General features: G+C 54.5%; 1 protein-coding gene across 4 annotated transcripts in view; it reads left to right on the forward strand.

Annotated features, from left to right (window-relative positions):
- SEPTIN9 (septin 9) overlaps window positions 1–15,670 on the forward strand; it is a 134,592-nt gene that overhangs the window by 65,060 nt on the left and 53,862 nt on the right. For all 4 annotated transcript variants that reach the window (XM_033076716.1, XM_033076719.2, XM_033076718.2 and 1 more), the window contains one exon: window positions 11,526–12,164. In XM_033076716.1, coding sequence (XP_032932607.1) covers window positions 11,526–12,164 — 639 coding nt within the window. The remainder of the gene's footprint in view (window positions 1–11,525; window positions 12,165–15,670) is intronic.

Consider the following 15,670-nt stretch of genomic DNA (forward strand, 5'->3'; position numbering starts at 1 on the left):
GCAGCCTTGGCTGTGGAGCTGCCAGCCTCGGTGAGCCTGAGGAGGATGCAAGGGCCCTTGGGGAGAGGGAAGCAGTACCAGGTACTTGATTCCACTTCAGTTTCCAGATCAAAGCAACATTTGAGAAGAAAACAGAGCAGGGCAGAGTGTGTTCTTCCTTGTGCCTGATGCTGTGCTGGGATGCTCAGTGCCTATCTTGCACTGACCTGACCAGCAGGTCCTGCAGGAGGGCACTAGAAAAGTCCAGAGCCTTCTGCCCCAGAGAAACTGTGGGTGTCCCATCCCTGGAAGTGCTCAAGGTCAGGTTGGATGGGACTAGGAAGAGCTTTGTTTAGTGGAAGGAGTTCTTTGCCCATGGCAGTGGGGTTGGAAGTAGATAATTTGTAAGGTCTCTTCCGACCAAACCCATTCTATGATTCTAATCCCCCTTATTTGACTGACAAAAGCTTCCTTGTCTCTAATGGGGCAGAGCATCATTAGGTCTGTGGTTTGCCAGGATTTACAGAGCATAATAGCTGTGCCCCTGGGTTTATAGATTCTGGCAGGTTGTCAGGAGTGTGGCTGGCTCAACCCTGGTTGCAACAGTGCTTCCCAAGCTCACCCCTGCCTCGGAGGGGGCTGTGGGTCCCTCAGCTCCTGGGGTCTCAGGCACAGACCTGAGGCTGCAGTGCTGAATCAACCTGGTGAGATGCTTGTGCAGTGTGGTAACAACCTGTGCACCCCAGAGCTCCCTGACCCAGGCCAGGCTGGGTGATGTGGCAGTGTTGGTGTCCGTGGTGCCCCACTGCAGAGGGGGTGGATGTTCCTGCTCGTGGCTTTGGTTGGCTGTGATGCAGCACAAAGATAATCCCACAGCATGGTTCTCATCATCCTGCCAGAGGGGCACTCAGTATCTGCTGCCTGGTAGTGAGACAGGAGGGATCTGCTCCATCCCTCATCCTGGTGGGATGTGGCTGCTCAGGGTGACTGAGGCGTGTTTCTGCTGGCAGTTCTGGTGTTGAGTTGGCAGCACTGATGCCAAGCACTCCTTGCCTTTGCCAGTGCTGTCAGTCAGCACCAGATTCGTTTCCCTATAATGTTGAAACACAAATTGTCACAGTGGGTGTTAACTGTGCCTGGTGGAAATGCTGAGCAGGGCTGTGAGTGTGTGGAGAGGCAGGAGGGTGCCCAGGGGTTCTGTGTGGGGTCTGGGGGTGTCTGGTGGGGGCATAGCTGGCAGCTTTGCTCTGGCAGAAACCATGAGACAGCATTTGTTGATGGCTCTTGATCCCTGATCATCCCATTGCTCGGAGCCCAGCTCCCTTGGGGGATGTGCTGGCTGGTGGGTGAGCCTTGGCCGTGCTGTGGAGCTGGGTGGGGACCCTCCAGCCCTGCCAGGACATGACACTGCTGATCAGAAAGTTTCTCTGACTGTTTTATTTATTTACTTTTCCTTACTATTGCACACTTTTCAGACACTTCTCTCGCCACCCAGTGCAGGTTATTTTTAGTATTTCACCAGCAGACTTTGCCTCAATGAGGTACAAAACGTCCCACCAAAAAACCATCACCCAGCTCATTTTCAGGAGGGTGCTGCATTATAAATAGCCTTTCCTACGTGCACAAAACTCACGGACTCATCCTTAAACTTTGCTGGAGCGAATGCCCGGGATGTCTGTGGGACACGTGGCCCTGGTGCATCCCTGGGCTGGGCAGGGCCAGCGTTCCTGCTGCCCTGGGAGCAGCTGCAGCCGCGTGCTGCGGATGCTGGGACTCAGCCCCGGGCTAATATTAGCAGGAACGTGCCAGTGTGGGTGATGTGCCTTGAGTTCAGCAGAGTGGAAAGCCCTGGAGATGGGATGTGCCTCGTTTGTGTGAGTGCCTTGCTCAGGTCCAAGGTGTGTCCCCTAAGCCCAGCCCAAGGCTTTGCAGGATGAGCTCCAGCCCGGCTCACACGCAGGGAGCTGAGCGTGTGACTAAGGGTCCCTCGTGTGCCAGGGCTCAATGCCTGGAAAAGGAAACGCAAAAAGATCTTTCCGATTTCCATCTTGGATCATCTCAACCCTAGGAGTGAAGCAAAGCTCCTCAATTGTTGGATTTCCTGGGCTGTCCACAAAAAGTCACACTGCTACTGGTCTGTCCTGGAGCTCTGCATCACCAGCTCAGTGTTGGCAGCTGCTCACTGATGGAGCTGGTGCTCCAAGACAGCAAAGTCACCTCTGGTACCCTCGAAGTTGGACCTTAAAACCTCTTCAGAGTGTTCTCTCTCTTAATCCTCATCTGCTTTCTCTGTCCAAAACAAAAGGATGGGTTAGATGGGAATTTTCTGCCAAATCCTCATGTGGTGGGAGAGGAAGGAGCCAGAGGAAGGTGCCTGTGGGAAGGGAAGTTTAGTGTCTTCCCCTGCAGAACTGGCCTTCCAGCCACAAAATAAAAAATCTGCATCTGCCTGGTCGCAGCAATGGGTACCTGCTGTTGTGAGTTGGGTTTTTTCCTGTGTAAATGTAATTCTTTGGGGATAAAAATGTTGTGAGGGAGTGGGAAAGGGAAGAGCAGTTGTCTCTCTGCCCACGTGAACTGGACCCTGGGGATTGCCTCGCCCTGGTTAGGATGTAGAGGTTGTTGTTCAGTCATGTACTGCAGGGTGGGCTGGGCTCTGTGTCCTTGTCACCCTCTGTGGCACGGAGCAGTGTCCCCGGCCCTGTGACAGCAGGGAGGGCTCACAGTGCTGGCTCAGGTGAGCTCCCGTGGGAGCAGCCTTGGGCAAAGCGAGCCCAGCACTATGCTGACCTTAAAGAGACCTTTGAGGGGCCTGGCTGGGAGGGACAGGGAGGGGATGGGTCTGCACCAGGGCCAGGACAGCTGCCTTGGCTCTGCAAGCACAGTGCTGATATCTGGAGGTGAGTCAGGGCAGGGGTCTTACACCCTGCTGGCTCTTCCCAGTCTCTGGGATCCTGGGAGCACCTTTCCCTCAGTGAGGGACTCACCTGAAGTGCTGCACTGTTTGCTCTTTGCCTCCTGGTGGATTAGGGCAGTAGAGGGAGTAGGAAGCACCTCTGGAGCATGTTGGGTCAGGCCTGATAGCTCTGAGTGACCATGGCTCTGGCTCCACCAGCAAACCTGGGGCTAAATTCCTGCCAGGCATTAGCCTGGTACCTCTGGGTGCCCCATGGCCTCACTGGGTGCTGGTTTAATTTCTGGTTTGCTGCTCTTCCTTGCAGGGAGCTGCTCAGCCCTTTTTCCCAGGAGCCAGGACTGAGGCAGCAGCCACAAAAAACCTGGATGGGGACATGTCATAAATGCAAAGACAGTAACAGAGACTTCAGAGCCCAGAATTGCTCCAGATATTCACATTTCTAACGTTAATACTTAAAGCAGCATCTTTCTGCAAGAATATCATGGGGGCTCTTTCCTTATCCCAACCTCCCTGTCCCCTCCTGCTGCAGTGAACTCTTTGGTCTTTAGAGATGGGATGTGGAGGCAGCAAGCCAAGTGCTCCTACATCCTGGTTAATTAGTTTGAAGCCTGTCAAATGAGTTGGGGGGTCTGAGTTCAGTTCCTGGTGGGGCTGTGCCTGGTTGGTGGGGTCAGGGTCCATCAGGGGAGCTCTCTGTGGGCTGGCATGCCCTCCCCAGGGATGGGCTTGTGTCCTGGCCACCTCTCACTGCACACCTGCAGGGAACTGTTTGGTGCTGGCATCCCTTTGGTGGCACCAGCAGTTTGTACCCAGCTGCTGTGCTGGTGCCATGTGGGGAAAGCCCTCCTGGGTACAGGAGACCCCTCCTCACTTCCTCCCCTGCCACAGCAGTGCAGGTGGGGAGGAGCCCTTGGGCAAGAAGGGGTTTGTCGCTGGCTGCAGCTCATTCTGAACAGCTCTCATCTCCTGATGGTGTGACTCAGGCTTTTACCCTGATTGCTTTTGTGAGGCTGCTGGATGGAGCTCAGCCCTTGGGTCTCCTGGGGACACCTCCAGAGCAGCAGGGTCTGTCCAGGCTGGCTCTTGTGTGCCACAGGGGGGGATGCCATGGGTGGTGTGTGACCCTGCACCCTCCCAGTGCTGCTGGCACCCAGGCCAGGTGTGGGCACTGTCAGTGCCAGCCAGCCTCCCGTGGATTGCAGGGCAGGGCACACTGTGACATCAGTCTGTGCCACTATCCTGACAGTAGGGGTGGCAGTTGGGGACCCAAGCATCACAAAACTGGCCAGCCCCTTGCTGGGTGAGGTGGGTGCTCTGCAACCTCTCCCAGCCCTGGGATGCTAGCAGGGATTAGTGGTGAGGGCAGTGGCACTGGGCAGCTGCACTGGTTTGGGAGACAAGCAGTGTGGTGAGGACTGGGGCTGGGACTCAATCTCTCATCTTGGCCATTGGAAAGGAAAATACAGGGAAATGTGCAAAGGGTGGATTTGATTTTATTTTCCAAAGCACGTTTCCCAGGAAGGAGGAGGGCTCTGCTCTCTGCCAGCCCTCAGGGCATTTGGACAACAACTCCCACTGCAGTGCTGGGTGTCCCCTCCAAGAGTCATCAGAGCTGGCTGCAGGGACAGCAGCAATCAGCAGGCAGTGCAGGCAGCATGGGCAGCACTGCAGGGGTGAATGTCCCCTGGGTCCCTCCTTTGCCCCTTTTACCAATTTACCCTTTTTCTGTAGCTTTTTAACCAACATGTTGCAACACCACCCATCAAAGCATCTTCTCAAATGGAGACTTCACTGATCCAATCACCCAGTCCCTGCCACCCAGGCTGTCACCCACCTGAGTCACTCATGTCCCTTGCCTGGGCACTGGGATCCATGACACCTGGGGATGGCATCTGTGGCACCAGCACGGGCAGGCTGGGCTCTGCGAGACCATCTGCATCACACTTTTGTCTCTGGGTAATCATTTCGAGGCAGTTTAGAAATGTCAGTGAACCAAACCAAATCTACAGCCCCATGGGAGGCACAGAAAAGATTTATTTCCCTCCTTCCTCCTCCCCTTATGAAAGGAAACTGGAGCACAGACGAGCCAGGAGCTGGAGTGAGCCCGTGGCAGAGCCAGTAATATAATCTGCTGGGCTGGATACCCTGGGTTTTATGCAATTTTCTGTACAAGTATGAAATGAATATAAGGGATGTAAAATATACTGGTCTGATCTGGAAGCATTTTGCTGTGAGTTAATGGTTATATAAACCCAAGTGAAATAGAGAATCAAGCTAAAACCTTTTGAGTACTGCATTGTAGGGACTGGAATGCTGGGATTTTGTATTAATCTGAGTGTGGATTTTATTTTTTCTATTCTTAGTCCTGACTTTGCTTTTGCATGTTCATTTCTGGGAAAGGAGTGGTTTGCTGCATCAACCTCAGGCTGTTTTGTACCTTACTGTGAGAGAAATGCTGCTTTGATGGGTGTCAGAGCCCTGAACTTGCATTTATCCCCAGATTTCCACCAGAACTCACCTCTTGGTGCTGTTTACACCATTCAGGAAGGCCCTGCATAGTGACAGCACAGTGCAGCCTTTTCTTGTACAGGGGAGTTGTGTCAGAGCAGGCAATCTACTGCAACTTCTTTTAAGGCTGTCTGTGAAGTCAGAGAAAGGATTTATTTGGGCATAAGCTGTTCATAGCATGACCCAGGATAGTGTGAGAGTCAGGGTACAACAGCAGAGTGTCACTACATATATATATATAAATAGTTATAGATATATTTTATATGTGTCGTGCACAAGCACAGGGAGGGGCCCCAGCAACCCTTACTTTCTTTTGCTAGATCACCAGAAGCTTTGGGAAAGGTGCTTTTAAAATTCCCTACTTTGGTTTCTGTGGATGTAAGAGGGGATCTGAGTTTCTCAGGCTGTTTTGAAGCTGTGTGTACTCACAAAATCCTGCCAGCTTCTGCAGCATCGCTTGCTGCCTGCACTGCCAGGGATTTTCCATCTCAGAGCCATGATTTTGACCCCACTGGGAGCTCAGGGGAGCTGGGAGCAGCTTGTTGAGGATGGGGTAGAGATGCCCTGCAGCAGGGGTGCAGCTCCCTTCCCTTCCTGCTGTGGGACTTTGGTTTAATACACAGTGGATGTACCCTATGGGGACATGCAGAACACCCCACCTGCCCCCATAACTGAGCCTTTAGCTCACTCCAGTGCACCCAGCTCTGGTATGGGTGGTGGCAGCTCTTCAGTGCCATCACTCAGGGGAGGTTTGGATAAGCCAGACCCAGGTGGCCCCATGGTAACGTGGGCAAACACTCTCTGCTCAGAAAAGCACCGTGAGCACCCTGCTGCCTGTGACAGGACTCTGGGAAGCTTTAAGGGCAGTGAGCAGTGAATGCTGTGTTGGGTTTCCAAGGGTTCCTTGAAAGATGAGAGCTGCAGCCTCCCCCCTTTCCTGCCTGGGAACAGGAGGTGACCATCTGGTAGCAGTTTAGAGCGAGCCCTGGCTCTAAACGGTGCCATTGTGTGGTGGGAAATAACGGGGCGCCAGCTGCCCCCCATAGGGCTCTGATGTGTCCAAAAACCCAGGGAGAGCTCTCTGTGCTTAAGCAAGCAAGCAAATGTAACCCCTGGGTTACAGGGAGCACACGAGGGGCACAGGATGTTTAATGGGAAGCAGTTGGGCGCTGTGGCTGTGGCAGAGCTGGAGGCTCTGGCTGGGAAGCAGATCCCGGAGGAGTCAGCATCCCTTGCTGTTTATTTTGGTCTCCTCCTGAGCTCTGTGCATAGATGTTTCCTTGTACAAAGCCTCCCCTGGCCTGGTGGTGGGATATTGTGTTTGAAAAGGGAGGAGAGGAGGAGCAGATGTTGCAGATGTTCCCTGGCTGACCCCCCCGGGGTGCCCAGGCTGCAGAGCAGGGTGAGCCGTGCTGGCAGTGTGCTGTGTGCTCCAGAGCTTCCAGCTGGGAGATGTGCAGTCCTTCTGCAGGAACCAGAGCTCTTCATGGCATCTGGGACTCTCCTCCTGCAAGAGCTGTGCATGTGGGAGTCCCCAGTGCCACTCACTTGTGACATGTCTGGAAGAGTCTTGGCTGTTGATGAGCTGCTGGGATTTGAACCAGACCTCTGCCCTCCCTCCCCAGTGTAGAGGATCCCTGAAGAGCAGCTTTAACTGATGGCCAGTGACCTGCTGCTGCCTGGCTGGGGGTGACTGGGAGGACACAGAGGCCTCACTGTGCAGCCATCCCCAGCACTGCTGCATAGAATAGAAGGAGAAATCAGTGTTTTCTCCTTTTTATCCCCCGTGCCTGCTCGGGGAGCGTTTGAGCAGGATGAAGGCGCACAGTTCTTGCCTGTCTGGCGTGGAGCACGTTTGGGTTTGCAGGAGGGCACGTCCTTGTGCACAGCCAGCAGAGAGCCCCTGCCTCCCTCATCCAACAGGAGGATTAGCAGGGGTATTTTTGAAGCCAGCCCTGCTGAGCTGGGTGCTGCTGAGCAAAACACTGTGACCTTGAGAGCTTTGCCAAGGTCTGGTCCCCAAAAGGACATCACAGTGACCAGTTCCTGACCCAGACACGATGGTGGGGGGCTGCTGCAGAGGCTGCATCTGATAGGAAGCACTTGGAAGTCTCATTTTAGGGGGTTTTGGGCTTTCCCTACCCAAAAGCCATTGCCTTCAGCAGTGGTGGATTGAGCCAGAGATGTCTCAATGGGTCTGAACTGTTTGAAAGGAAGCATGTGCCAAAGGCAGAGCAGGCTGTGCTCAGCCCCACGTGTACCTGCAGAGGAGGAGAAGGAAGGGTGGTGCTCAGCACCTCCCTGCTTTCCCTGCCCAACACCAGCCAGTCAATGGGATTCTGGGGCTGGGGAAGCCCTGCCTGTGCCCCAAACCCCCCGGAAAATACAACAGTGGGGACAGTCCTGCAGTGTGCCCAGCTCAGGGCAGGGACACCTTGTCAGGGCTGGCAGGGATGTGGCAGGGACTGGAGCCCTTGGGGACACAGAATGAGCCACAGCTGCCCATGTGGGACCCTGGCAGGGTGGGTGGGAGCGGGGTATGGGGCCCTACAGCCCTGCCCTGCCTTCAGCTCCTGTTTTTGTGAGGAGCACGGACACTTCCCTGCAGGAAGCTGGGAGGAGGGTCATTGGAGCAGAGGCTGTTTACTTTCCTTTCCTGGCTCTGGGCAGGACACACTATTTATAAGTTTTCTCTCTTTTTTTGAGAGCTGTTGTGCTTCCTGAGGTCCTTGTCTCTTCTCATGCAAGGAGCAGAGGCAGTGCTGAGCAAGGAGCTCCACACTAAGTCCCTCTGCTGAAGGGGATTTTCCTGAGGATCTTGTCCATGGCAGTGGGGCTCTGTCTCAGAGGTGCAAACACAAACCCTCATGGTCACAGTCCTTTCTCGTGCCTGGGATGCCTGACCTTCTCCAGACCACGCTGAATTCAGGGCAGTGGCCAAATGTGCCAGCAAGACAAGCTGGGTACCAAAATCCCTGTGAAACCAGGGGATGGACACCCCACCCTGCAGAGCCGTGGGTGAGAAAGCTCCTGGCTTGTCCCCAGGCAAGTCAGTGACCCTGCTGGGGAGGGAATGTCACTGGGACATGGGGCTCCTCATGGTTTTGCTGTCAGAAGCTATGCTGAGCCATTTCTGCCCCTCTTTGGGGTGAAGGTTCCCTGCCCAGCCCCTCAGTACCCCCCTCCTGCCTGTTGGCACCACAGCACGAAGGAGGAGCTGTCTGGAGGGCTTGGTTGTCCTGAGGCTGTAATCGTGGTTCTGCAGCTCTGCCTCAGGCTGTTTGAACCCCTTTGTGTCTGGGCTTTGACCTTTTTCTCTTTTCTGCAACAGGGCCTAGAAAGACCTGGAAAAAAGCCATTTTTGGGTGTTGTAATTCAGTCCAACCCTTTGATAAGGACAGGGGCTGGCTGTGCTCCAGAACGACCACATGGGTGGCACTGGGCAGGCTTACCCTGGGCTTGGGGCACTTTATGGGGTTTAAAATTGAAAGAAAGGGCCATGTGTGTCAGCACTGCAGTTGGGTTACCCACCATTTCTTTGTGAAATGGCAGCAGGGCTCAGAGGAGTGGAGATGATGGATGTGCCCATGTGAGGAACCCTTGGAGGCCAGCAGGGCTGTTAGCAGATCAGAAAGAAATCCCCAAACCACTTGGTACTGAGGGGTCTCCAGGGCAATCAATGTTCCTTAAGGAAAGATTTCCTTTCTTGTCAGCATTTCCTTTGCTGCTGGGTTCCTTGAGAGCATTTACCCCATTCCTCAGGACACATCCTCAGGAGGTTATAGGGGCTGCTTGTTGAAGGGAAGAGGTGGAGACTGAGCTGGCTGGAGGAGAGACAGGCAGGTTTGAAGAGCCTGGTGTGGACAGGAGTGTGATTCCATCCCTCAGGGAGCTGCAGTGCTGTGTCCTGTGCTGCTCTTGCCCACCCAGCTTTGCTCAAGGCCAGCCAAGGGCTCCCTGTCGGGTTGTCCCTTCCGCCCTCTTTGTTTCCAGCAAAATGCAAACTGGGCTTGGCTGGTGCATTGTTTTAAACATGGGGGTTTTGGGAAAAGAAAATGGCTAAAATGTTAGTTTCTGGATAAAATGTGTGATGGAGAAGGGAAACTGTAGAAAATCTGTGCTGGAGGGTCAGAGCTCCAGCTCAGGGCTGGAGACCTCAGAGTTTGAGCACGTTGAAGCAGCTTTCCAGTGCGGGGCTTTTCTATGGATTAATGATTCTGGGGATGCTGAGAGCTGTGACTTGGACAGACCTGCAGTGCATGAGCAGTGCCAAGCACAGACTGCAGGGCAGGCACTGCTGCAGGGAGCATCCCACTCCTGTGAGCAGGTGATGGCATGGCTGGGAGAGCTGGGAGAGCTCCACCAGAGTCAGAAAACAAATAAATCTGAGAAAAAGCATTTTTACTTTTCTTTATTACCTCCCTCCCTTCTACCAATATCTGAATATTTCTGAGATGCAAGACAGACCACTTTGTCATGAGGTGCCCTTCATGGAACCCTTCCTGGGTTTATGGGGGGGTGAATGTTGTGCTGTGGTGTTTCCTCTCTCCATGGCCACAGAGCAGCTGTGGTGCTGCTCCCATCAGGCTGACCCTGGGGTTGGATCTCTCTGTGATCCCTCCCTGCCCATCCCACACTCCTGTTGCTTCCCAGCAGTTCCCATGCTGGGGTCTGACCCACAGCTGTGGGACACAGGTGTGTGTCCATTCACATCTGTCTGTCCCTGAGCACTGATACAGAACATCCTGGGGAGGCTCCTGCCCCAGGCTCCTCAGTGCCCATCCAGGCTGGCTTTGCAGCCTGGGGTGCAGATTGAGGAGTTTTGGGGTATCCCCCCAAAAAGGAGGGCAACCCCAAGTCTGTATCTCACATTTGAACCCCTGGCAGTCTCGCAGCTCCAAGGGCTTTCCTCACCATTCCTTTGGTTTCCCTGAGCAGCTGCCAGGGGCCATGGCCATGGCCAGGGGACAGAGGGGGTCACATCTGCTGCTGCCTGGTGCCAGCAGTGGAGCTGGAGCTGGGCAGCTGCCATGTGGATGCTCCCAGCAGTGCCCCATGGCTCCTGGCTGAGGGATGGAGGGTCCCCACGTCCCCAGCCCTGCCCTGGGGTCAGAGCAGCCCTGGATGGAACATGGATGCTTCTGCATGGTGGCTCCTCTCCAGCTCCTCCCCAGGGCTGGGAGGACCTCCCTGGATGAGGCAGGGCTGTGCTCCAGTCTCTCCCTGGCATCCTGATGTCCTGTGGGATCTTAAGCCCAGGTTTTTAAAGGCTAAATCTCACTGTTGCTATTCTGTAGATGTAAAGGATGGGTGGACTCATTGTGCTGGCCATTAGCAGTGTGGCTGTCACCACAGGCTGTGCCTTATCCTGCCCTGACCCTGTGCCTGCCTGGGGGATCAGAGGGTATTTACAGCCTGGAAATTCCTTTACAGGCTTTTTGATGGGATGCAGCAGTGGTTCCCTTTCTGTGGAGCTCAGCCTTTGTTTCTACCTGGCTGAGTCCTGGAAGGAGCAGGGATCAGTTGTCCCTTTCCTCATATCAGGGTCTCAAGTCCATATGCTCAGAGCACTTCAGACTTTGGTTCATGTGGTCTCTAGGTTTGTTTTTAAGGATATCAGCTTCTGTGGCTGCCACCTTTGGTTTTCTTGCTGCATTTATGTGGATTTGGTGCTCTCTTGCGATTATTTTCCTGTTCCCAACTCACATTTTGCTGGCAGTGCTCACAGGAAAGCCTGTGTTTATCTGTGCATCCTTGGATGTGAGAGGGAAAGCGAGGTGTTGGAAGCTGGATCTCTGTCTTTCCCCAAATCCAGTGCCCTGCTCTGCTCTGCCATACCATGGTGGGATCCTCTGCTCCCCTCTGAGTGTGGGGTGGAGGGCAGTGTGGGGATGATTTCTGCTCTGGGGCTGAATTTCCTGGCCCTGATTTGTTTTATTACTGGGTTTTTAACTTGTCTGAAAAGGCAGGGCCTTTAATCCCCAGCTGCTTAAATGGATTATGAGTGCTGGGATGAAGGAGCAGAAATGGAGTTACGAGCCTTGTGCAGTGTCTGTACGCATCTCTGGAGACCCTCAGGTGGATGGTAACTAAATCCTGAACCACTTTTCATGTTTTTCAGCTCTGAAAAGATCCTTTGAGGTCGAGGAGGTAGATCAGTCTTCAAATTCCTCCACGCCACAACGCCGGGCCCCGAACACCCTCCTCAGGTCCACCGTGTCCAGCTCCACACAGAAGTTCCAGGAACTCGGCGCCAGGAATTCGGAGCCGTCCGGCCGCCATGCAGAGCCCACAGTGCAGAGATCCCCCAAGCCCCCTCTGAGGAGAGTGGAGCTCTCTGGACCCAAACTGCCCGAGCCGGTGTCCAGAAGAACAGAAATCTCCATTGACATCTCGTCCAAGCAGGTGGAGAACTCCAGCTCGGGCTTGTCGCGGTTCGGCCTCAAACGAGCAGATGTGGGGCACAAACCCCCCGAGGCCACGGCCAGGAGGACTGAGATCACCCTGGGCAAGCCCCAGGAGCCCAGGAGGGCGGAGGTGCCGCCGTCCAAGATCCCCGAGCTGCCGCAGCGCCGCGCCGAGCCCGCCGAGCCCAGCGCCGCCCCGCCGCGCCGCCTGGACATCCAGGTGGCCAAGGCTGCCGAGGCACCGGCCACACGGCCAGCAGAGAGCTCAGAGCCTGCCCTGCCCGCCCAGCCCCAGCAGGCAGAGCCAAAGGCACAGCCAGCGCCCGTGGAGAGCACACCCAAGAGAGAGGAGGGTGAGTACAGCCCTCAGGAACCTGGGTTGGAGCTTTCTGTGCTGTCTGGCACTGACCCCCTGCAGAACACTGCCTTGGAGAAGGCTTCCAAATTTGAGTGGTGGAGTTAAAATCATGAGTGGCTAGTTAAATAGAAGTGTGTGCCTTCATGTGCTGAATGCTTTTAAATTTGAGGTGTTTATAATATAGTAATAGGTATGGGACAAGATATGGAGGATTTTGGGTGGTGTCTCAGTGCTCATCTTCATGGTTTCAGGTAGCAGCTTCTGGTTGGACAGTTAGTGCTGCACTGACAGTCATGAGAATTTTATTATTGGGTTAAAAGTGTAAATAATATAGGTGTTATCTCTCTCTTGGACTGTTCAGCTTTAAAGCTGGCTGGTCAGTGCCCCAGGTGTCACACAGGAGGTTCCTGGTGCTGGGTGCTGCTCTTTCAGCTCCTGTGGTGACACCTCTGGATCTGTGCTCAGATGTGTCCACACACAGAGCTGTTACCCCTGGGCTTGTCCTGCCTGAAAGAGCTGTCGAGTTTAATAAGAAATTCTGTCGAGTCTAGAAGGAAAGAAAAAGGGAAATGCCCAGAGCCTGGGTGCTGGGAAATGACAGTTCTGCCAGCTCAGGCCCTGTGCAGAGCCCTGGAAAGGCTCCGAGGTGCAGGAGAGGTGCTGGCTCTGGAATTGTTGTTGGGATTTTGTTGTTTGGTGTTGTTGTTTATGGTTTGAGGCACAAACCGCCTCTTCATTAGCAGAAGTCAAGGTTTTTTGACCTTAGAGACAAAGTCTAATAACATCCTGGACCAGAGCCACTGTTAAACTGGAGACCTGGCTTATATTAGCTCTATCTTGTTTTCAATTAATTCCATATTAAAGCTAGCTTCCCTCCCTTGCCAGCTGTCATTTATTCTCCATGTTTTGGAGATTTTCCTTTCAGACCTGTTAATTACTTTTCCATTCTCCATTGCCATGAGCTCTCTCCTGTGAGGGATCCAGTATTTGGGTGGAGGGCACCCCCTCCCTCCCCACCCTGTGCCTCTCCCTGGAGGCTGTGGGGTGGGGTGGGGTGGCTGAGCCAGGACCTGGGAGGTCCATGCCTGCCCTGGAGCTGGAGGGGTTCCATCCCCTCTGCTGGGTCACACTGTGGTCACACTGGCATGCAGAGAGGTCAGGCTGTGGTGTGTGCTGGTGTAAAACCGAGTCAGGAGTCAGCAGGGGAGCTGATCTGGAACCTGCAGGACCCAAATGGGTTTTTCTTGCTGTGCATGGTGTAGGTGTGACCTTTCTGAGCTGGGTTGGGCCATCTCCAGCTGGGCACAGCTGAGCTGTGAGCCCAGGATGGGGTTTGTGTGAGCCCCCCTCTCTGTCCCCACTGCTGTGTGAGGTGCCCATCCTGCCCCATGGGTGGGTGCTCAGCCTTGTCCTGCTGGTTCTGGGCTGCTCTGAGCATCCCCAGCTCTGAACCCCACGGATGGTTGGGCACTTTAAGAGCAGAAGGCTGGCTGAGCTGCTGAATCCTCCAGCTGCCCAGGGCAGGGAGAGAGGGGGGACAGCTGCTGGGATGAGTGCTGCCCCTGAGCCCAGCTGTCTGGAGTCTGCCCTGCAGCACCAGCCAGCCTGGGTCTGCTACAAAAGGGGCTTTCAGTCCAAATGTCTCCAAGAATCATCACAGAATGGTTTGGCTTGGAAGGGACCCTAAAGCTCATCTAGGTCCAACCTTGCTGTCACTAAGAGCCAGAGACAAAGCTGGAGGGGTTGTGAGGGTTCTGTGTCCTTTCCCCTGTGTGTCAGCACAAGGGTGTCCCCTTCCTGATCATCTCCTCCTCCACTGCTGTGCCTTGAGGTTGCCCTGGTTTGCTCTCACCCCATTTTGGGGAGCTCCTCCCCTTGGTCCACAGCACCCACCCCAAGGTGATGCTGGGCAGGTGCAAGGCCTCTCTCCTTATTGCACAGAGACATTTGGGGCGGCTGCTCAGGGACCCTCAGGATGCCCCACAGATGGGTGCAGGCACATTGCCAATGCTCACCAGCTCCACTGCAGCTTTGGCCCCCAAATGAAGGTGCTGTCTCTGATGTCTGTGGCAGCTCCTGCTCCAGGGTTTGGGCAGCAGGAGGTGCTCCTGGGGCTCTGGGCACCCCTGGATCCTGTTGCTGGTGGCTCTCCAGCACAAACAGCTGAGCAGGGGATGCAGGCAGCTGCCTCCAGCTGCCCTCACTCACTCCTGTGCTGGGACTTGCCTTCCCCAGCTGTCAGCTCAGCTGCCCTGCCCTGTGCTGAAGGCATGCAGGAGAGTGTGCTGTGCAGGAAGAGGCCAGTCAGAGGAGAACAGTCACAGGGAGCTTGGCAGTGCAGAACAAACCACAGAGGAAAGGAGTAATTTCAGTGCTGAACTTCATCAGGGCAGCGTGGCTGGGCTTCCTGAGATGGGAGGAGAGCAGGAGGTGTTTAATGGGGCAAGAAATATTCCTTCCCATCCATGTTCTCTGAGTCTTTGTGCTCTCCTGCACTCCCTGGGAACCATTTACTTTGTGCTGATGTAACATTGGATTGGGCCATTAGTGACAGGGACAGAGGCACCCATCCCTGGGGATGTGCCACTGCAAAGGTGGACTTTGTGTCCCCAAAATCTGCAATGGAGATGCCAGTGGAGAATTTGTGTGACTGGTGCTCCCCAGCTGGGACAAGGAGATGTGATGGGGTGAGCAGGTGATGTGGATTTCTATAGCTGGAGTCTGCCAGAGCAGAGGGAGCTGTGCAGTGGGTGCAGGCAAGGGGAGGACAGGCACAGGGCAGAAAGAGGCACAGCAATTAAAATAGCTGTAAAAACGAGGTGAGGGGAGGGCTGTTCCTGAACCCACAGCCTTGAGCACTGTGAGAGGCTGTCCTTGCTGTGCAGGAATTTAAAATGTGAATATCCAAATCTGAGCCTGGGTGGGGGTGAGCTCTCCCAGGCTGCTGCTGTGGGCAGCAGTTCACTCCCAGTCCCAGGGCACTGGGCTGGGATGGAGCTGGCACAGGAGGATGTTCTGCCCTGTGCTGTGGGGCAGGTCTGAGCTGGGGTGTGGTGCCAGTGTGGCAGGAGCTGCTTCATCCCTGTGAGGACAGGAACAGGGAATCACTGTGGGAGCAGCAGGGCTTCTCCACCTGCCCTTTGCAATGGAGAGAGCTCGTGGGATCCTCAGGAGCTGCATGAGGGACAGGCAAATCTTCAGGAAATCTTCAGGGAAAACCACATCAAATTTATCATGGGTGATCCTGCCACAGCATCCTCTTCCACTGTGCCTCCCATCTCTGGCATTGTGCTTGTGTGGTTGAACATCTTGGCCTTGCCTGTTCCTTGCAATGTGTGGTGGTTGGGCTTGGAGAGAAGGCATTGCTGCCCCAGAAAAATTAATGATTCCCATTCTGGTTTAATAGTCTGTTTCTACTTCTCCCAGTTTGTAACAATGGCTGGGTGCAGGCTCAGTTCTGGGACCTCAGGTGATGTTTTGGAAGCACTCCCAGATGAGAAG

The sequence above is a fragment of the Catharus ustulatus genome, chromosome 20 (genome assembly GCF_009819885.2).
Source record: "Catharus ustulatus isolate bCatUst1 chromosome 20, bCatUst1.pri.v2, whole genome shotgun sequence".
Lineage (NCBI taxonomy): Eukaryota > Metazoa > Chordata > Aves > Passeriformes > Turdidae > Catharus > Catharus ustulatus.